The sequence below is a fragment of the Scyliorhinus torazame genome, chromosome 29 (assembly GCF_047496885.1).
Source record: "Scyliorhinus torazame isolate Kashiwa2021f chromosome 29, sScyTor2.1, whole genome shotgun sequence".
Classification (NCBI taxonomy): Eukaryota; Metazoa; Chordata; class Chondrichthyes; order Carcharhiniformes; family Scyliorhinidae; genus Scyliorhinus; species Scyliorhinus torazame.
The window spans coordinates 35100447-35122566 of record NC_092735.1 but is presented as its reverse complement, the minus strand read 5'-3'; the positions used below and the strand labels follow the sequence as shown (position 1 = coordinate 35122566).

The 22120-nt window shown below is 50.6% G+C and overlaps 1 protein-coding gene across 1 annotated transcript in view; it reads left to right on the top strand.

Annotated features, from left to right (window-relative positions):
- The window catches only part of LOC140404055 (arf-GAP with dual PH domain-containing protein 1), a 72740-nt gene extending 52556 nt beyond the window's left edge, over positions 1-20184 (top strand). Inside the window, exons 7-11 of the mRNA XM_072492411.1 lie at positions 4440-4523; positions 7142-7204; positions 11537-11608; positions 13835-14066; positions 16811-20184. Of these exons, the coding sequence (XP_072348512.1) occupies positions 4440-4523; positions 7142-7204; positions 11537-11608; positions 13835-14066; positions 16811-16839 (480 nt within the window). The 3' untranslated portion in view covers positions 16840-20184. The remainder of the gene's footprint in view (positions 1-4439; positions 4524-7141; positions 7205-11536; positions 11609-13834; positions 14067-16810) is intronic.
- The last annotated feature ends 1936 nt before the right edge of the window (positions 20185-22120 follow it).

Below are 22120 nucleotides of genomic sequence, written 5' to 3'. Positions count from 1 at the left end.
TCCAGATAAAATGGGGCAGCCCGTCATTGTCGACATAATCCGTTTTTTCAGCAGGCAATCATATCCTCTCCCAACCTCCCCTTTTCCAGTCAGAACGTGCCCAATTTGCATAATTACTCCTCAAAAGAAATGTAGATCTCACACACTGTTTAAATTAGTCAGTCTGAAGTAGAGATAGAATTCCTTTGGCAGTCTGCAGAGGCTCGGAGCAGGATTCAACTTGTTTGTTAGAGGGGTAATTACAGGTTTCTTCATTCGAGTCGGTACAAAGCACTCCCATGTAGATAGAATGGAAAAGTAGCTTAACACCCTCTCAGGAAATTGCACTAATTGGGTATTGTGTGTGAAAAAACTGATCTGGAGAATTCAGTAAACTCGGGGTTAGGTCCCCAATTCCTCATCAACATCACAGCGAGTTCCAAATTCGCTGTTCCAATCCTCTCCTCGTCAGCCTCCCATCTTCCACCTCCACCAAACTTGCCTTGATCCCAACTCCCATCAAGTCCCGTTGGCCCATCAACCCCTGTGTTCGCTAACCTCCACTGGTTCCCCGTTCCAACAACACCTCCATTTCATATGGGCGGTACGGTGGCCCAGTGGTCAGCATTCTCGAACCTAAACTATTCCTCGAACTGTGATCAATTCCTCTCCTCTGCTAACACTGAACTACCGAAGATTCCCTGAGATCTGGGGCTGGATTCTCTGCAGTCCGACGCCAATATCGCGACCGGAGCCAGGGCGGAGAATCCATTTCCCCGCAAGGAATCGGGACCGGCATCAGTTCCCCAAGTCTCTGGGCCCCGAAAAGCGGTGTACCCGAGGAGTACGCCGCGCCACGTATCCCCTATCTGCGGCCATTGCCGATGGCCCGCCCCGCCATTCTGCGCCCCCGAAGTCCCAACATCGTGGACCACTCATGGTCCTGCGGGTCAGGAAACTAGCATGGCGACTGCGGACTCAGTCCGCGGCCGCCCTGGTCAGGGGTGTGCCGACCAGAGGGCGGGGGGGGGGTCCTTATACGCGGTCGGGCGATGTTTGGGCAGGCAGGCGGGGACGGCCGCGCAGCCGATCGGGGGGGGGGTCTATTTTTAGGGTTCAGCTCCGCGGTCCGAGTCAGCCATGGAGCACGGCGCGTCCGCTGGAGGCCGTCGCCGTGCGCATGCGCGGTTCAGACCCGCAAGTACGGGGGCCCGTATCTGCGGCAAAATCCGCTAGAAACACACCGGTTCCCTGCTAGCCCCCTGCAGGGCTAGGAATATGGGGCCTTGTCACATGATTTCTTTGGGCGTGAAACTCCACCGATTTTACGACGGCATGGGGACATAGTCCCAAAAACAGAGAATCCAGCCCCTGATATTTATACTGGGGGTGCCCCTCTAGTGTTTGAATTACACTGAGATGTAATAATTAACCCTTCACTGGTACACCCAAATACATATCATGACAAGGCATGTATAGGGGGGTCTTTCCAAGGGTCGGTGCAGACTCGATGGGCTGAATGGCTTCTGCACCGCAGGGATTCCATGACCTCAAGTTCCTGACAAATTGGGCTTTCACGTTTTTGGATTCAGTGACCATGTTCCCTCTCAGCCCGCACCACGCCCCCCCTCCCTTGACCCCCCCCCCCCCCCCCCCCCCCCCCCCCCCGCCACCTTACCCCCCTCCAGCTGAGCGGGGAAGGCGAGGGAATGGGTACAGGGCTCGGCAGGGTTACCTGTTCAGGGAATAGTTTGTATGTGAGGCATTGGGTCAGGTGAAGAGATTGTGATGGGGTCCCTGGTTGAATAGCCTGCGCTCACCCAGAGATGACTTGAAGCGCACTGGATCAGCTTCCCGATGATGAGGGGAAGTGATTGAAGGGCGTGATAGGTTTTGTACTTGCAGTAACCTTTAGCTGCACAGAATTCATGTCAAGTCATTTAATACCAGTGCCAGACTAAACCACTTTTAATGAGTACATTTCCCTGTTAAGTGATGCATCCCAATTTCTTTCTAATAAGCTCATCCCAGTTCAACACTGTACTCCATCAAACTCCCGACAGCGGAACAAAGCTTAACCGCAGATAAACAGCACAGACAACAAATTCTCTGAAAACAGAGAGGCTGCTCCAGGCTGCACACTTCAATTCGATACCGCTATCCTCACCGATATTGTCCAACAGCTTCTGATGTGAACCAACGGAAACCTCTGCTTGGTCGCTGAATCAGGACAAATGAATCTAATCTGTCCAATCTTCTTTGGACCAAAGAAGGCTGGGGGGTGACTTAATTCAGGTGTACAAAATTGTGAAGGGAAGTGATAGAGTGGACAGGATAAAATTGTTTCCCTTGTCGGAGAATTCTAGAACTGAGGGAGCGCTGCACTGTCAGAGGGTCAGTACTGAGTGAGTGCTGCACTGTCAGAGGGTCAGTACTGAGGGAGTGCTGCGCTGTCAGAGGGTCAGTACTGAGGGAGTGCCGCACTGTCAGAGGGTCAGTATTGAGGGAATGCTGCAGTGTCAGAGGGTCAGTATTGAGGGAGTGCTGCACTGTCAGAGGGTCAGTATTGAGGGAGTACCGCACTGTCAGAGTGTCAGTACTGAGGGAGTGCTGCACTGTCAGAGGGTCAGTACCGAGGGAGTGCCGCACTGTCGGAGGGTCAGTACTGAGAGAGTGCTGCACTGTCAGAGGGTCAGTATTGAGGGAGTGCTGCATTGTCAGAGGGTCAGTACTGAGGGAGTGCTGCGCTGTCAGAGGGCCAGTACTGAGGGTGTGCTGAATTGTCAGAGGATCAGTACTAAGGGAGCGCCGCACAGTTAGAGGGTCAGTACTGAGGGAGTGCTGCACTGTCAGAGGGTCAGTAGTGAGGGAGTGTTGTACTGTCAGAGAGTTGGTACTGAGGGAGTGCCTCACTGTCAGAGGGTCAGTACTGAGGGAGTGTTGCACTGTCAGAGGGTCAGTGTTGAGGGATTGCTGCATTTTCAGAGGGTCAGTACTGAGGGAGTGCTGCGCTGTCAGAGGGTCAGTACTGAGGGAGTGCTGCACCATCAGAGGGTCAGTATTGAGGGAATGCTGCAGTGTCAGAGGGTCAGTATTGAGGGAGTGCTGCACTGTCAGAGGGTCAGTATTGAGGGAGTACCGCACTGTCAGAGTGTCAGTACTGAGGGAGTGCTGCACTGTCAGAGGGTCAGTACCGAGGGAGTGCCGCACTGTCGGAGGGTCAATACTGAGGGAGTGCTGCACTGTCAGAGGGTCAGTACTGAGGGAGTGCCGCACTGTCAGAGGGTCAGTACTGAGGGAGTGCTGCACTGTCAGAGGGTCAGTACCGAGGGAGTGCCGCACTGTCGGAGGGTCAATACTGAGGGAATGCTGCACTGTGAGAGGTTCAGTACTGAGGGCTTTCTGAACTGCCGGAGGTTCTCTTGCCATCGGTTCACCCTTTTGACTGACTGTCATCCCACAGCCAATAGGAAAAGGAACAGGAACTTATTTTACCAAATTGGGTTAATCTCGACTGTTAACGAAACAACTCTTTACTTTCCTCATCTAATGTTGCTTCTGAATACAATAGAATCCCTGCAGTGGAAAAGGGGGCCATTGGGCCCATCGGGTCTGCACCGGCTCTCCAAAAGAGCACCCTATCTAGGCCCATGCCCCCACCCTATCCCCGTAACCCCACGTGATCTCTGGACGCCAAGGGAAATTTATCGTGGCCAATCCATGTTGGATTGTGGGAGGAAACCAGAGCACCCGGAGGAAACCCACGCAGACACGGGGAGAACGTGGAACCTCCACACAGACAGGCATCCCAGGCCGGAATTGAACCCGGGTCGCTGGCAGTGTGAGGCAGCGGTGCTAACCACTGTGCCACCGTGTCACCTTTTATCCTGCTCCTCCTAAAGGAGTTGTCTTTCCTGAGATGGTGGTGTAGTGGTGATGTCACTGGCACTGGTAATCCAGTGGCTCAGGCTAATTCTCTCGTGACAGGGATCAATCCTTCAATTAATAAATCTCATCATAACTCAACTATCATCGGTTGTTGTAAAAACCCATCTGGTTCACTCATATCCTTTAGGGAAGGAAATCTGCCGTCTTTACCCGGCCTGGCCTACATGTGACTCCAGACCCACAGCCATGTGGTTGACTCTGAAATGACCGAGCGAGACACTCAGCTCAAAGAGAATTGAGGAATTGGGGATGGGCAACAACACGCCCACATCCCAATGAAGGAATGTTGCAAGTAGCTGTTCTATCCTCCATCCCTTTATAGCGAGTACTCAAAAGTCTTCGAAGGAAAGAGGAGGAACACCATGCCCGTGACTTTTCTCCACATCTGCGAAGTGGAGTGTTTGTCTTCATTTCCTGAGCTCTCCTCGGCAACCCTGGAGGGTCAGTCATTCAGAGCGTTCGTTGTTCACAGGCCGAAGACCAGTCTAATACTTTTTTGTCTCTCTCCACAGGAAATTGTGGATTGGTTCAATGCCATTCGTGCGGTCCAGTTCCATTATTTACAAGTGGCTTTCCCAGGAGCGAGTGACGATGAGGTAAGCTCCGCTGGTATAGCGTCCGTGGACTGCAATATGGACGCACACCTCCACAAGACAGCTCTGGATTTGATGATCTCATCACCGAGAAACATTCACTCACTCTCCTCTCTCGGCGTCTCTGGAGGCCAGCTCCTTTTATTTTTGCTGCATTGATGGGGGGGGTGTAGGCGTCGCTGGTTAGGCCAGCATTTGTTAACCATCCCTAATTGCCCGCTGTGAAGGTGGTGGGCTGCCACCTTTTCTGTGGCAGTTGGATAGAACTGACAGTGTTGCCAGAGGGCTAGTCGAGCGTCCACCACATGGCCATGGGTCTGGAGTCACATGTAGGCCAGACCGGGTAAGGACGGCAGATTTCCTTCCCTAAAGGACATTAGTGAACCAGATGGGCTTTGAAGAATAGTTTTCCAATCACGTAGCAATGCCAGAAGAACTCAGTTGATCTGCCACCATCCGTTTGGAGAAAAACAGAGTCCTTTGAACCCTTCATCAGAACTGAAGGGTGGGAGAATGTGCTAGAGCTGTGGGCGATTGCAACAAAACGTAGCAACATGAAGAGCAAAAGATGGGAGTGAGACAGGGAGGGAAAGTCTGGATTGTATTACGATTCCCAGCTGTGGCTAGCATACTGACCAAAATCCCTGTATCTTAGTTTATTTTAAGACTGTACAGAAAGTATGATTCACCCCAGGAGTGATTGCATGAAGAAATAGGGCTTTTGCTATTTTAAAATAAAATGTTATTATGAATACAATATTAAACTCTTTAACTTCACAGCAAAAATATCAACTTACCAATACCCCTTAACACCTAACATTCAATTCCCCATTAAACAACAAGAAATGGAACATACAGCTCCCAATCCAGCTTAAAAATCAGCGGGGCATAGAGTAATACTTGCTTTGCAGAACAGATTTGGGCCCCGGTTAGAACCCCTTCAGACTCTGGCTGAATGTCTTCAAATAGCTGCTTCAACCGGGTTGTTACAGCCTCGCCCTTGTCTCCAGACAAGACCACTCTTCTTTAAAATATTACTCTTTTAAAAAAATTATCCTACTGGAAAGGCAAACTATCTTTACTTGTCTTTAAAAAAAAAAGGGTTACCAGATCACACTTCAACCCTTCTCTCCAAAAGCTTTTTTCAACAATGCTTCTCTCTTGCTTAGCTCCACCTAGCGCTGACATCATCTCTCTGAGCTGAAAAACAGATTACCTTTCCAGGGATTGAAAGCACATTAACTCCCCAGGGACTGTCCCCAGTCAAACCATAGTGCGTTAGCCCAGACTGAAAACCACATTCCTCTGATCAATTTCACTTTCTGGCTGCTAAAAGCTCCCAGGACCTGCCAAACAGGACCACTGCAGTCAGTCACACTCTAACCCCCGAAACTTTTAACCCTTAAATTGCCTGATACATTTCTAGTCCAATTTTCCTAAAATCCTCCGTCCGTCACAGATGATTCAATGTTGGTCATGAAAGCAAATTACTGCGGATGCTGGAATCTGAAACAAAACAGAAAATGCTCGTCAGTCTCAGCAGGTCTGACAGCGTCTATGGAGAGAGAAACGGAGCTAACGTTTCCAGTCTGGTTGCCAAATACATGAATGCAATATTTTTAAAAGGGGGGTTTAAGATGGAGGAGAAAGGTCACAATATAAAGTTGCTGAACTCAACATTGAGTCCCGATGTGCCTGATCAGAAGGTGAGAAGTTGCTCTTTCATCTGGAGCATTGCAGAAGGCCAAGGACAGACACATAAGCATGAGAGAAAGGTGCTGAGTTAAAATGGAGCTGGTGTGAGAAGGGGAAGTGGGGGGGGGGGGGGGGGCTAGGCAATTCATGGACCCACCATGAATAATGAAGACATAATCGAGGGATTGTGGGCAGGACGGGGACAGGTATCTAGAGTGGGAGGAGGATCATGTGGATTAATTGCAGGGAATAGTATAGACCGGTGGGGTTGAATGGTCTGTCACTGTGTTGTAGAGTCGATTGATTGATTGATTGATTGATATTTATTGTCACATTTATCGAAGTACAGTGAAAAGTATTTTTCTGCGGCCAAGGGTACGAACACAGTACGTGCATAGTAGACAAAAGAATAATCGACAGAGTACATTGACAAATGGTACATCAACAAATAGTGATTGGTTACAGTGCAGAACAAGGCCAAACAGGAGCAGCATAAGGCGTTGTGAATAGTGTTCTTACAGGGAACAGATCAGTCCGAGGGGGAGTCGTTGAGGAGTCCTGTAGCTGTGGGGAAGAAGCTGTTCCTGTGTCTGGATGTGCGAGTCTTCAGACTTCTGTATCTTCTGCCTGATGGAAGGGTCTGGAAGAAGGCAAAGCCTGGGTGGGAGGGGTCTCTGACAATGCTGTCTGCCTCCCTGAGGCAGCGGGAGGTATATACAGAATCAATGGGAGGATGGCAAGCTTGTGTGTTGCGTTGAGCTGAGTTCCTGATTCACCGCAAGGCTCTGGGCCAGGGAACGGAACACGTCACACACGTTGCCGTGTACTTTTCCGTATGTATTTTTCGGAACGTTTGCTGTCTCTGCGTGTCGAGTGCCTCTTAACGTTTGATTAATTTACTGAGCGGCTCTTAATTCCATTCACAGCTAAAGCACAAACTGACAAGGAATTTCCTGAAGGAGGGTTATATGGAGAAAACAGGTCCCAAGGTAAGAGTCTAACATCTCATCGTCATTTCAAAGTCAAAGCTGCAACATGGCTCCAAGCTATCACCCACACACACACACACACACCGCCTAGCAACAGGAGTGTAAGATATTAATGTAAGCAACAGGCACAATAATTATCCTAATCGGCTTTAACTCACGTTTACCGTTTCGCTGGGGAGCAGCACTTTTCCTTAGGAAATTCACAGTTCTTCTGGAAAACTGGGAACACATCCTGTCACCACTCACAATCCCTTTCTGCCCATTGAATAAGACCTACGGCTCCAATGGCACGATTTGAAAGAGCGAGGCGTTGGCCGAGGACTCTTGTGATGTTCTTTGTTGAGTTTCTCAGGATGGATTAAAGTTGTAGTGTAGCCAAAGAACATCAAGCTATGTTATTAAACAAAGCCAGTTTATTTACACTACACAAACTATGATTCAAACACGTTACAAGGTATTAGCTGATAAATAAGAGTGTACTCTCTCTATGCTACAGAACTCTATACTACTGATCTATCTTAACTCATACCTACTCCATGCTTCTACATACTCATTCTTACACCTTCTCCCAGAAGTCTGAGAGGCATTCCTTTTAGAGGTCTGCTCCCCAGCTCCATCTGGTGGTCGAATATAGTATTACATTACCTCTTAATGTGCCAGACATCACACATAATGTCACAACTCTGACGACCCTTCCTTCCACTGTCAACACCACCACAAAAAGAACCGGTCAACCACCCATTGGCCACTTGGCTCTTTCTGAGATCTAGCGGTGGGCAAAATGGCGGCCACTTTCTACAACAACAACCTTACCTGAGAAAGGACATATTGGCACTGGAGGGAGTGCAGAGGAGATTCAGTAGGTTGATCCCAGAGTTGAGGGGATTAGATTATGACAAGAGGTTGAGTAGACTGGGACTGTACTCATTGGAGTTTAGAAGGATGCGGGGGATCTTATTGAAACATATAAGATTATGAAGGGAATAGATAGCATAGATGCGGGCAGGTTGTTTCCACTGGCGGGTGAAAGCAGAACTAGGGGGCATAGCCTCAAAATAAGGGGAGGTAGATTTAGGACGGAGTGTAGGAGGAACTTCTTCACCCAAAGGGTTGTGAATCTCTGGAATTCCTTGCCCAGTGAAGTAGTTGAGGCTCCTTCTTTAAACGTTTTTAAGAAAAAGATAGATACCTTTCTAAAGAATAAAGGAATTTGGGGATATGGTGTACGGGCCGGAGAGTGGAGCTGAGTCCACAAAGATCAGCCATGATCTCATTGAATGGCGGAGCAGGCTCGAGGGGCCAGATGGCCTACTCCTGCTCCTAGTTCTTATGTTCCAAGGTGATTAAGAGACGTGCCGAGGAGTTGTAAATTTTCAACTCTTTTCTTTAGAGTTAATATTTCAAACAATAGCCCTGTCTCCGAGACCAGGGTTAGGCGGGCTCCAGGTCAGAGGCTGGAGTGTTATGTTGTCGCTGGAGTTCTACAGCCAATGAGCTGGACTCGGGCACGCAGTAGATTTTCAGGGCCTCAGTGTTGTCTGATGAAATTAGGAGATCCCCCCCCTCTCTCTCTCTCTCTCTCTCACACACGCACAGGACATATGCACACTCACACATGCAAACAAACACACACAGCACAAATACACACGAATGCAAGCAAATACACATGCACGCACACAGCACAAACACGCACACACAACAGCACACACATACACAGCACAAACACGCACAAACAAACACAGAGTGTGCAATGAGGAACTACGTTCTGAAGGAAATTCCTTTTCAATTCCTTTATCTTCAATGTATTTTTGACTTACTCACCGGCACCTTAATCGATGAATATTGGTATCACTCCAGTGAATAGCTCCCTCTATCAGGATGATGTTAGAATAGAGACAATGTGGCTCGCCTGGTAACCCAGAGGCCAGGCAAACGCTCTGAGGACACGGGGATGCCCCAATCCCACCAAGGCAGCCGGGGGAACTCAGATTCAATTAACAAATCCAGTTAATGAATCCAAAGGATTAAAGTCTGGAATTTGGCCGGTAATAGCAACTATAAAACTATCTTCGATTGTCGTAAAAACCCATCTGGTTGACTCATGTCCGTTCGGGAGGAAAATCTGCCTCCCTCACCCTGGCCTGGCCTACACGTGACTCCAGGTCCACACAGCCATGTGGGTGACTCCTCCCTTCCTTCAAGGGACCACAGCCAGGGAAGAATAACATTTTTAGAAACGCATATAGGCAATTACTTAACTTGCAGCTGCCATGGATTTTAGACAAGTTACAAAAATGTCACGAGTAAGAGATGGAAAGAAGATTATGGGCTGGATTCTCCAGTCTCCCAGCCGCGGAGGCGAGCGTTCGCTGATGGCGGGACCCTCTACTCCCGCCGCTTGTCAATGGGATTTACCAAGCTGCCGGGAAACTCGAGGGTGGCCGTGCGGTCCTGGCGGGGAGAGAGAATCCCAACTTCCGGAGAATTCCGGGTTAAACATTATTGTATATATTATGTTGGATATATTGCTCCATTTGTGTTTCCGGACCATCCCAAGTGTCTAACAACGTTCAGAAGTGTGGCAGGACTTGGCTGTGGAATCTCGTAGCTACAGTATTCAACTTCTGCTGTTAGACGCACAATTAGTCCAATGTAGTAGCTTCACCAGGTTGACACGTCATTTTTCGGTCTGCCTGGTACTGCTCCCGGCATGCTCTCCTGCACTCTTCACTGAACCAGGGTTGACCCCCTGGCTGGGTGGTAATGGTAGAGTGGGGGATATGGCAGGCCAGGAGGTTGCAGATTACGGTCGAGTACAATTCTACTGTTGCTGATGGCCCACAGCGCCTCATGGATGCCCAGTCTCGAGTTGCTAGATCCGTTCGAAGTCTATCCCGTTTAGCAGGGTGGCAATGTCACAGCGATGGAGGATATCCTCAGTGTGAAGATGGGGCTTTGTCTCCACAAGGACTGTGCGGTGGTCACTCTGACCAATACCGTTATGGACAGATACATCCGCGACAGTTAGATTCGTGAGGACGAGGTCGGGTAGGTTCTTCCCTCTTGTTGGTTACCTCACCCCCTGCCGCAAACCAATAGCAGCTATATCCTTTAGGAGTCAGCCAGCTCTGTCAGACGTGATGCTACGAAGCAACTCTTGGTGATGGACATTGACGTCTCCCACCTAGACTACATTCTGTGCCCTTGTGTTAGGATCCCAATGAGAAGTTTGCAATGATGACTCTGACCAATAGGTATCTTTTATGGAAAATCAAACTTTAATTTAAACACAGAATCAGTCACATTAGCAACAAAGTAACTGCTTTACACTTAAAAGTTCGACATTTCTTAAATAAAAAGAAAAACTTTAACTTACTGTATACATCTGCAACTATATATATTCCAATTAAGCAAACCAATATAGTTCAAAGACCACTTATAAATAAAGTTAACAATCAGGTTTACTTGATTTTCTCTGTGCAAAGTCCGCGGAGAGAACCTTCCAGGAGTCAGTTGAAGTCCTGTTTTGTCAGACTAAATTCCAATGGAAAACTGCAAACTACAGATAGACCTGGCTCCATCCTTATTTACATCATAAGACTATCTTCGGCCTCCTCTCACTAAGATGCCCCATGACCTGTTCATGCAGGACTAAGCACCCCTCATAAATTGCCTACACCCCAGGGATCCTCCAAAATCAAAACAATGTTCCAGTAGCCATCTATCTAGGAAGTAAGTGGTTAGAATCAATGAGTCCATCACTTTTACGACCCCTTAATCACAGCTTTAGCTGATATACTGCCTATTTGTATCTTAAACCAGGGTTTTCTTATAACATTACTGCAACAAATATAAAATATAAGATGTAACAATTTCCTACACACATCATACCTGGCACTCTAAATGATTCTTCCATTTGGTGTTCAACATGGAGGAGCGCTGATTAGCCAGCTGAGCAATGCGCTAGTTGGTAATCAGCAGGAGGTTAATGTTGATTTAGGTATAAATATTGGTCCATGACACCAGGGAAAACTCCCACGCTCTTCTTTGAAATAGTGGCCCTGTGTCTAGCTGAGAAGCAGACAGTTTAGTTTAACAGCTCCTTGAATAGTGCTGCATTCCCTCATTACTGCATTGGGAATGCCAGCCGAGGTTACAGTCTCAAGTCTTTGGGGTGGGACTCAAACCACTGACCGAAAGCCCAGCAGAGTTCCTCCCATCAGTCTCTGGGATTGTGTTATGTGAGTCACCCACAGCTCCACCAGCATATGGCAAACATTGATTCTATAAAGTACCTGCTGAACTGAAGCACTCAAATTTTCTTGCTCACAGCAAACGGAAGGTTTCAAGAAACGATGGTTTACACTGGATCACCGGCGCCTGATGTACTACAAGGATCCTTTGGTGCGTACATTCAAAACTAGGCTTTGTGCAGTCCAGGGCGAGAGTGCCCTCTCTCACACTCTCGCTCTCATACTCACTTTCTCACTCAGTCTCTCTGGATCACCCTCTCACACTCTTGCTCTCACATTCTCATTCTATCACTCTCGTTCTCACACTTTCTCTCACTCGCTCTCACATACTTACTTTCTCTCACTGTCTCGCACACTGTATCTTTCTCACATTGTCTCTCACTCACTCTCACGTACTTTCACTCGCTATCACACACTGTATCATTCTCCCACACACTCGCACTTTCTCTCACTCGCTCTAGTGCACTGTATCATTCTCCCACACTGTATCATTATCACATTCTCACACTTTCTCTCACTCACTCTCACACTCTGTTTCATTCTCCCATTCGCTCTCGCACAGTATCATTCTCTCACCTACTCTCGCATAACAAAGAACAAAGAAAAGTACAGCACAGGAAAAGGCCCTTCGGCCTCCAAGCCTGTGCCGACCATGATGCCCGAACTATAAACAAAACCTCTGCCCTTACTTTGTCTGTATCCCTCTATTTCCTTCCTATTCATGGCCCATCCAGATGCCTCTTAAATGTTGCTAATGTGCCTGTTTCCACCACACCCTCTGGCAGCCACCACTCTCTGCGTGAAAAACTTACCCTGCACATCTCCCTTAAACTTTCCCCCTCTCGCCTTGAACCTGTGCCCCCTTGTAATTGACACTTCCACCCTTGGAAAAAGCCTTTGACTATCTGCCCTGTTTATGCCTCTCATAATTTTGTAGACCTCCATCAGGTCTCCCCTCAGCCTCCATCTTTCCAGTGAAAACAATCCTAGTTTATTCAACCTCTCCTCATAGCCAACACTCTCGAGACCAGGCAACATCCTGGTGAACCTTCTTTGCACTCTCTCCAAAGCTTCCACGTCCTTCTGATAATGTGGTAACCAGCACGGTAGCATAGTGGTTAGCACAATTCCTTCACCGCTCCAGGGTCCCAGGTTCGATTCCGGCTTGGGTCACTGTCTGTGCGGAGTCTGCACATCCTCCCCGTGTCTGCGTGGGTTTCCTCCGGGGGCTCCGGTTTCCTCCCACAGTCCAAAGATGTGCAGGTTAGGTGGATTGGCCATGATAAATTGCCCTTGGTGTCCAAAATTGCCCTTAGTGTTGGGTGGGGTTACTGGGTTATGGGGATAGGGTGGAGGTGTTGACCTTGGGTAGGGTGCTCTTTCCAAGAGCCGGTGCAGACTCGATGGGCCGAATGGCCTCCTTCTGCACTGTAAATTCTATGATAATCTATGAGAAATGCACGCAATACTGCAAATGCGGCCTAACGAAGGTTTTGTACATTTTATTATTCTCCACACTTTCTCACTCGCTCTCGCACAATGTAATCATTCTCACACTCACGCTTTCGCTTGCCCCACTGTATCATTCTCACACTTTCTCTCACTTGCCCTTGCACACTGTATCACTCTCACACTTTGCTGATACTTTGCTAATACTTCGAAACATCAGCAAAGACTCCCATTCAAAGTATCATCTGGCATCATTGACTTTGTCTGTATATGCTGTGTTTGTGATACCCACCTCTTCACTCACCTGAGGAAGGAGCAGTGCTCCGAAAGCCAGTGATTCCAAACAAACCTGTTGGACTTTAACCTGGTTTCCTGTATGAAAGAGGATGATGTCTGATTTCCTGGGTTGTCTGTTTGGGTTCAGTTTAGTGTCACATCGGGCTGCCGAAGCCTTCACATAGCCCAGCAATCGCACTGAGCACCCGGTTGACTCGGGAAGGATGTCAAGGCCTTGGAGAGGGCGCACAGGCGATTTATCAGGAACGGTGTCAGGGAGGGCGGGTCTTCAGTTCTGCGGAGATTTGGGGAAGCTGAGGGCGTTCCCCTGGGAAGCAGAGGCAGCTACGGGGAGTTTTGAGTTGGGGGAGAAGGAGAAATGGTTCGCCGTGACTGGACGGTTGGGCAGAAATTTAAGATTATTGACAAAAGATTGGGGAGCTGAGAAAAATGACACTTTGTTAAGATCTGGAATGCGATGCCTGAAAGGAAGGATCAGTGGTAACTTCAAAAAGAGAATTGGATAAATACTTGAAGGGAAAAGAGTGATGGGGATAGGGGGTGAGTGTACATGGAAACAGGGGATGGTGAAATACCCTGCCCACCTTCTTGGCAAAGCGTTTAATGCCCGCTGTGTGCGATATTTTCGCAGGATGCTTTTGCCAAAGGCGAAGTTTTCATTGGCAGCAGTGACAACAAATACCTGGTCAGGGAGGGGCTTCCTCCTGGTGTCCAAGGCAACGCAAACTGGCAATATGGCATCACCATAGTAACACCGGACAGGGAGTTCCTGTTCACATGCGAAACTGAAAGCGATCGGAAGGAATGGATGAGCGTGTTCAACGGGGTGATGAATCAACAGATGTCACCCCAGGAATTTACAAGTAGGTTCCTCACACACTTTCCCCCGCATTCCCTTTCCCCGCACTCCATCCAGCTTGGGTTGGCCATGAAAGTTTTCGGTGCCTTTGAAGATCCACACTGTATCTTCGCAACACTGGTGGTGTTCTGTCAATGGCAGAAGAACAGGAAGATCCCAAGAACCTTACAACCAAGTGTGATCAATTTACACATCTCAGATCCAGGCCTGTTATTGGGGCATTAGCCGCAGCCTCACAATCATGGACAAGGAGAGGGTGTGGGGTGGCCGTCAGAAATCAGCCAGGGTTCTTGTTTGTAATCAATGTCTGACCCCTGGGTATTGGAAAGGGCTGTGCTGGGATAGGGTCTACGCTGAGGGAGGGTCTAAGCTGGGGCAGGGTCTAAGATGGGGGAGGGCCTAAACTGGGGGAGGGTCTAAGCTGGGGCAGGGTCTAAGCTGGGGGAGGGTCTAAGCTGGGGGAGGGTCTAAACTGGGGGAGGGTCTAAGCTGGGGGAGGGTCTAAGCTGGGGCAGGGTCTAAGCTGGGGGAGGAGTTGCGCTGCGGGAGGAGTTGCGCTGGGGGAGGAGTTGCGCTGGGGGAAGAGATGCGCTGGGGTAGGAGTTGCGCTGGGGTAGGAGTTGCGCTGGGGTAGGAGTTGCGCTGGGGTAGGAGATGCGCTGGGGAAGGAGTTGCGCTGGGGGAGGGGTTGCGCTGGGGAGGGTTTGCGCTGGGGTAGGAGTTGCGCTGGGGTAGGAGTTGCGCTGGGGTAGGAGTTGCGCTGGGGTAGGAGTTGCGCTGGGGTAGGAGTTGCGCTGGGGTAGGAGATGCGCTGGGGGAGGAGTTGCGCTGGGGGAGGGGTTGCGCTGGGGAGGGTTTGCGCTGGGGTAGGAGTTGCGCTGGGGTAGGAGTTGCGCTGGGGGAGGAGTTGCACTGGGGAGGGTTTGCGCTGGGGTAGGAGTTGCGCTGGGGTAGGAGTTGCGCTGGGGGAGGAGTTGCACTGGGGAGGGGTTGCGCTGGGGGAGGGGTTGCGCTGGGGAGGGTTTGCGCTGGGGGAGGGGTTGTGCTGGGGGAGGAGCCCTGCTGGGAAGGGGCCACGCTGGGGGAGGGGCCATGCTGGGGGAGGAGCCACACTGGGGAGTTGCTAACCCACGTCTTTGTCTCACACGAACACTGGTCCACTTGGGTTGTCACTTCCTCAAGGAGGTTGGAGATGATGGAGGGGAGAGAAGATGTTTAGGTGCAAAGACCAGGGGCGTCATTCTCTGACCCCCTGCCGGGTCGGAGAATGGCCGTTGGCCGCCGTGAATCCCGCCCCCGCCGAATTCTCCGATACCGGAGATTGGGCGGGGGCGGTAATCGGGCCGCGCCGGTTGGCGGGACCCCCCGCTCAATTCTCCGGCCCGGATGGGCCGAAGTCCCGCCCAGAAATTGCCTGTCCGGCCGGCGTAAATCAAACCTGGTATTTACCGGCGGGACCAGGCGGCGTGGGCGGGCTCCGGGGTCCTGGGGGGGGGCGCGGGGCGATCTGACCCCGGGGGGTGCCCCCACGGTGGCCTGGCCCGTGATCGGGGCCCACCGAGCCGCGGGCGGGCCTGTGCCGTGGGGGCACTCTTTCCCTTCCGCCTCCGCCACGGCCTCCACCATGGCGGAGGCGGAAGAGACTCTCCCCATTGCGCATGCGCGGGAAATGACAGCGGCCGCTGATGCTCCCGCGCATGCGCCGGGAAACTGACAGCGGCCGCTGACGCTCCCGCGCATGCGCCGCATTTCCGTGCCAGCTGGCGGGGCAACAAACGCCATTTCCGCCAGCTGGCGGGGCGGAAATCCCTCCGGCGTCGGCCTAGCCCCTCAATGTTGGGGCTAGGCCGCCAAAGATGCGGAGCATTCCGCACCTTTGGGCCGGCGCGATGCCCGTCTGATTGGCGCCGTCTTTGGCGCCAGTCGGCGGACATCCCGCCGTTGGGGGAGAATTTCGCCCCATGGGTGAGATTCTCCAACCCCCCGCGGGTCGGAGAATCGCCGGGGGCTGGCGTGAATCCCGCCCCCGCCGGTTGCCGAATTCTCCACCACCGGATATTCGGCGGGGGCGGGAATCGCGCCGCGCCGGTTGGCGGGCCCCCCCACGTGATTCTCCGGCCCGGATGGGCCGAAGTCCCACCGCTAAAATGCCTGTCCCGCCGGCGTAGATTAAACCACCTACCTTACCGGCGGGACAAGGCGGCGTGGGCGGGCTCCGGGGTCCTGGGGGGGGTGCGCGGGGCGATCTGGCCCCGGGGGGGTGCCCCCACGGAGGCCTGGCCAGCAATCGGGGCCCACCGATCCGCGGGCGGGCCTGTGCCGTGGGGGCACACTTTTCCTTCCGCCTTTGCCACGGTCTCCACCATGGCGGAGACGGAAGAGACTCCCTCCACTGCGCATGCACGGGAATGCCGTCGGCGGCCGCTGACGCTCCCGCGCATGCGCCGCTCGGAGATGTCATTTCCGCGCCAGCTGGCGGGGCACCAAAAGCCGTTTCCGCCAGCTGGCGGGGCGGAAATCCCTCCGGCGTCGACCTAGCCCCTCAATGTTGGGGCTCGGCCCCCAAAGATGCGGAGCATTCCGCACCTTTGGGGCGGCGCGATGCCCGTCTGATTGGCGTTGTTTTGGGCGCCAGTCGGCGGACATCACGCCGTTTCCGGAGAATTTTGCCCGTGATTGCTGAGCTCCTGGCTGCCCTGAGTGTGTTTGTTCCTCAATCTAGTTAATCGGTTTCTTTTTCTCTTTCAGTGGAAGCCTATTTCAAGCACAAACGATAAATGACCAACAAGCTGACCTCCAACCTGTTACCTCTGACCTCAGCTTTACAGATAAACACAACACAATTTGGTGACGATGCTGCTGGCAGATCAACCCCGCGGTTACCATCGGCACCGACCATAACCGATGGAGGCGAGAGAGGCATTTCCCGTGTGGCCATGGCTTCAGAAACTGCTGGCTCAGCTCTGAGAATGTCCCGGGACATAAACCAGGCGGGCGGCGAGAGTTTTTCGGAGCTCCGACTAATCGAAGCTGACCTTCACCGTCAGAATTGGAAGCAACAATTCAGGAATCAGCTTGTTGCAAATACAGACATGAGGGTGTAGATTGTCCTGAGAATCGACAGCTCCACCTTCCTGCTGAGCAGCTGGGAACGCACTGTTCAAACCCCAGTGCAGAGTCCAAAATACTCCGCAGAATATTTTACATACATCGAAACATAGAAAATCGAAGCAGGAGGAGGCCATTCGGCCCCTCGAGCCTGCTCCACCATTCATTATGATCATGGCTGATCATCAAGTTCAATACCCTGATCCCGCCTCCCCCCCGTATCCCTGGATCCCTTTAGCCCCAAGAGCTATATCTAACTTCTTGAAATTACACAACATTTTGGCCTCAACTACTTTCTGTGGGAGTGAATTCCACAGATTCACTGCTCTCTGGGTGAAGAAATTTCTCCTCACCTCAGTCCTAAAAGGTTTACCCCCTCATCCTCAAACTACGCCCCCCCTAGTGCTGGACTCCCCCACCATCGGGAACATTCTTTCTGAATCTACCCTGTCTAATCCTGTTAGAATTCTATGAGTTTCTATGAGAGCCCCTCTCACTCTTCTAAACTCCATTGAATATAATCCTAACTGAATCAGCCTGGTAAACCTTCGCTGCGCTCCCTCGAGAGCAAGAACATCCTTCCTCAGATAAGGACACCAAAACTGCCCACAATACTCCAGGTGTGGCCTCACCAATGCCCTGTACAATAGCAGAAAAATATCCCTATTCCTATACTCAAATCCTCTCCCTATGAAGGTCAACGCACCAGTTGCCTTCTTTGCCCGCAGTACCTGTGCGCTTACTTACAGCGACTGATGCACGAGGACACCAAGGTCTCGCTGAGTATCCACCTCTCTCAATTTACACCCATTCAAATAATAATCTGCCTTCCAAATTTTGCTACTGAAGCGGATAACCTCACATTTATCACATTATACTGCATCTGCCATGCATGTGCCCACTCACTCAACCTGAACAAATCCCGCTGAAGCATCTCTGCATCCTCCTCACAGCTCACCCATCCAACTTTGTATCATTTGCAAATTTAGAGATTATACTAATAATCTTATAATAATCTTTATTAATGTCACAAATAGGCTTACATTAACACTGTAATGAAGTTACTGTGAAAATCTCCTAGTCGCCACATTCCGGCGCCTGTTCGGATACACTGAGGGAGAATACAGAATGTCCAATTCACCTAACAAGCACATGTTTTTCGGGACTTGTGGGAAGAAACTGGAGCACCCGGAGGAAGCCCACGCAGACACGGGGAGAACGTGCAGATTGCCCGTAGACAGTGACCAAAGCCGGGAATCGAACCCGGATCCATGGCGCTGTGAAGCACCAGTGCTAACCACCGTGCCATCCAATACATTTAGTTCCCTCGTCCGAATCATTAATATATAATTTGAACAGTTGGGGTCCTTGCACAGACCGCTGCGGTACCCACTAGTCACTGTCTGCCTATCGGAAAACGACCCACTTCTTCCAACTCTTTACTTCCTGTTTGCTAACCAGCTTTCTGTCCATCTCAAGACACTACCCGTGACCCGATGCACTTTAAATTTACATATTAATCCATTATGTGGGACCTTGTCGAAAATCTAAATATACGACAGCCATGAGTTTTCCCTGGTGAACTCTACTAGTCACATCTTCAAAGATTGATGGAACAGTGTAGAGGGAGCTTTACTCTGTATCTAACCCCGTGCTGTACTTGGTCTGGGAGTGTTTGATGGGGACAGTGTAGAGGGAGCTTTACTCTGTACCTAACCCCGTGCTGTACCTGTCCTGGGAGTGTTTGATGGGGACAGTGTAGAGGGAGCTTTACTCTGTACCTAACCCCGTGCTGTACCTGTCCTGGGAGTGTTTGATGAGGACAGTGTAGAGGGAGCTTTACTCTGTATCTAACCCAGTGCTGTACCTGTCCTGGGAGTGTTTGATGGGGACAGTGTAGAGGGAGCTTTACTCTGTATCTAACCCCGTGCTGGACCTGTCCTGGGAGTGTTTGATGGGGACAGTGTAGAGGGAGCTTTACTCTGTACCTAACCCCGTGCTGTACCTGTCCTGGGAGTGTTTGATGGGGACAGTGTAGAGGGAGCTTTACTCTGTACCCAACCCCGTGCTGTACCTGTCCTGGGAGTGTTTGATGAGGACAGTGTAGAGGGAGCTTTACTCTGTACCTAACCGCGTGCTGTACCTGTCCTGGGAGTGTTTGATGGGAGCAGTGCAGAGGGGGCTTTACTCTGTATCTAACCCCGTGCTGTACCTGTCCTGGGAGTGTTTGATGGGGACAGTGTAGAGGGAGCTTTACTCTGTATCTAATCCCATGCTGTACCTGTCCTGGGAGTGTTTGATGGGGACAGTGTAGAGGGAGCTTTACTCTGTATCTAACCCCATGCTGTTCCTGTCCTGGGAGTGTTTGATGGGGACAGTGTAGAGGGAGCTTTACTCTGAATCTAATCCCATGCTGTACCTGTCCTGGGAGTGTTTGATGGGGACAGTGTAGAGGGAGCTTTACCATATATCTAATACGTGCTGTACCTGTCCTGGGAGTGTTTGATGGGGACAGTGTAGAGGGAGCTTTACCCTGTATCTAACCCCGTGCTGTACCTGTCCTGGGAGTGTTTGATGGGGACAGTGTAGAGGGAGCTTTACTCTGTATCTAATCCCGTGCTGTACCTGTCCTGGGAGTGTTTGATGGGGACAGTGGAAAGGGTGCTTTATTCCATCTGGAACTGGTCAATCCAGCTTTGTGTGATCTGACTGGACTGAACCAGGACTGTGTTCGATTCCCCGGTAATGACATTCCTCACGTTTATCAACAACAACATCCTGACAAAAGTAAAACCCTGTATTTGATCATTCCTGATTCCTGATCTACCTTGCTTATTGTATCTCTTAGGTCCTTCAGGCAGATATATTGGCAGCTCACAGTTGACCCTGCCATGGTCCGTAGTCCACTCTCAGGGGAAATGCTGCTCTGTGAATTGCTCAACACTCTTCGTTAAAATGTTAACCGCTTGATCAGAATATGTTCAACTGAAAATAAAGGCCAAAAAAAGTGGAAAGACTGTTTGTTTCAATATGATCGGCACAACAAATGGAAGTATTTTTAAACTGTGAGGAGGACAGAATAGAACTTTAAAAGACAGGGACAAGTTGGTGGAGGGGGCAAATGAAGTTCATTGCGGAGTGTGAGGTGATACATTTTGGTAGGAGGAATATGAAGAAACAATATACAGTAAGGGGTAAAAGAACTTATAGGTCATAGAATTTACAGTGCAGAAGGAGGCCATTCAGCCCACCGAGTCTGCACTGGCCCTTGGAAAGAGCACCCTACTCAAGCCTACACCTCCACCTTATCCCCGCAACCCCAACTCCACCCAATCATTTGGGCACTAAGGGGCAATTTATCATGGCCAGTCCACCTAACCTGCACTTCTTTGGACAGTGGGAGGAAACCGGAGCGCCCGGAGGAAAGCCACGCACACACGGGGAGAAAGTGCAAACTCCGCACAGACAGTGATCCGAGACCGGAATTGAACCTGGGACCCTGGAGCTATGGGGCAGCAGTGCTAACCACTGTGCCACCGTGCCACCAATAGATCATTGAAGATGGCAGGGGAGACAGCAGTTAATAATGCAGACAATATTCTGGGCTTTATTAATAGGGGCATGGAGTACGAGAGCAAGGAGGTTGTGCTGAACTTAGACAAGACACTAGTTAGACCTCAGCTGGAGTATTCTGCACAGTTCTGGGCACCACACCTTCGGAAAGATGCGAACACATTGGAGAGATCGCAGAAGAGGTTTAGAAGAATGGTTCCGGAGATGAGAATCTTCAGTGGTGAGGATATATTGGACAGGATGTGACTGTTCTTGGAGAGAAGAAGGCTGCGAGGGGATTTGATAGAGCTGTTCAAAATCATGAGGGGACTGGACAGAGTAGACAGAGAGAAACTGTTTCCGCCCGTGAGAGACCAACAAGGCACAGGTAGCAAGCGATTTGCAAAAGAAGCAAATGTTGATGCGAGGAAAAAGCTTGTTCACACAGCGAGTGGTTGGGGTCTGGAGTGAGCTGCCTGGACATGTGGTGGAGGCAGGTTCAATCGAAGCGTTCGAGGGGGCATTGGGGTACGGAGAAGAGGCAGGGAATGGCACTGAGTCACGATGCTCGTTTGGAGAGACGGTGCAGACACGATGGGCCGAATGGCCTCCTTCTGCATCGTAACAACTGTGTGATTCAGGGAGGTCGTCAATGCAACAAAACAAAACCATCCAATGTGAAGTGTCACTGAGGTCAGCAACCTGAACCAACACCATAGCGTGGTTAACATAGTAAAATGGGTTTTATGTTTGATATTGTTCCTGTGTTGGGAGCCTTTACAATAGTGAAGCACATCACAGATTCAAGTTGTTAACAACAAGCAAAGCTGGGTAAGGCTGTCCAGTCACAAAGCAAGAACGAAAGCTCTCTCAATCACCCACTCACTAAACATCTCTCCTGGTTTTAAGGTGATTGGTTAAAAAAGAGCCCTTACGCAGTCAGCCCAATGGTGTGCTGGTTAACTGGGGATAGGACGGGGGAGTGGGCCGAGGTGAGGGCGCTCTCTCGGAGGGCCGGTGCCAGCGCGATGGGCTGAATGGCCTCCATCTATTTTGTAGGGTTTCCATGGAGTGGTGAGGATCTGGGATGCACTGCCCTAGAGTGCGCTGGAGGCAACGATGATCGCAGCTTTCAAAAAGAATATTGGGCCACCTGAAGGGTGGGGTTAAGGCAGCGGAGGGGCACTAAGTGAATTGCTCTTGCACTGGGCCAGCATGGACAGAGCAGGCTGAATAGCCTCCTTCCCTGCTATCTCCATTCTATGATTCATGACATCATATCAGAGCAGTCATGATCTCATTGAATGGTGGAGCAGACTCGATGGGCCGAATGGCCTACTTCCGCTTCTAAACCTTATGATCTTATAATTTTCCCTTGAATTTTCCCACACTCTCTGC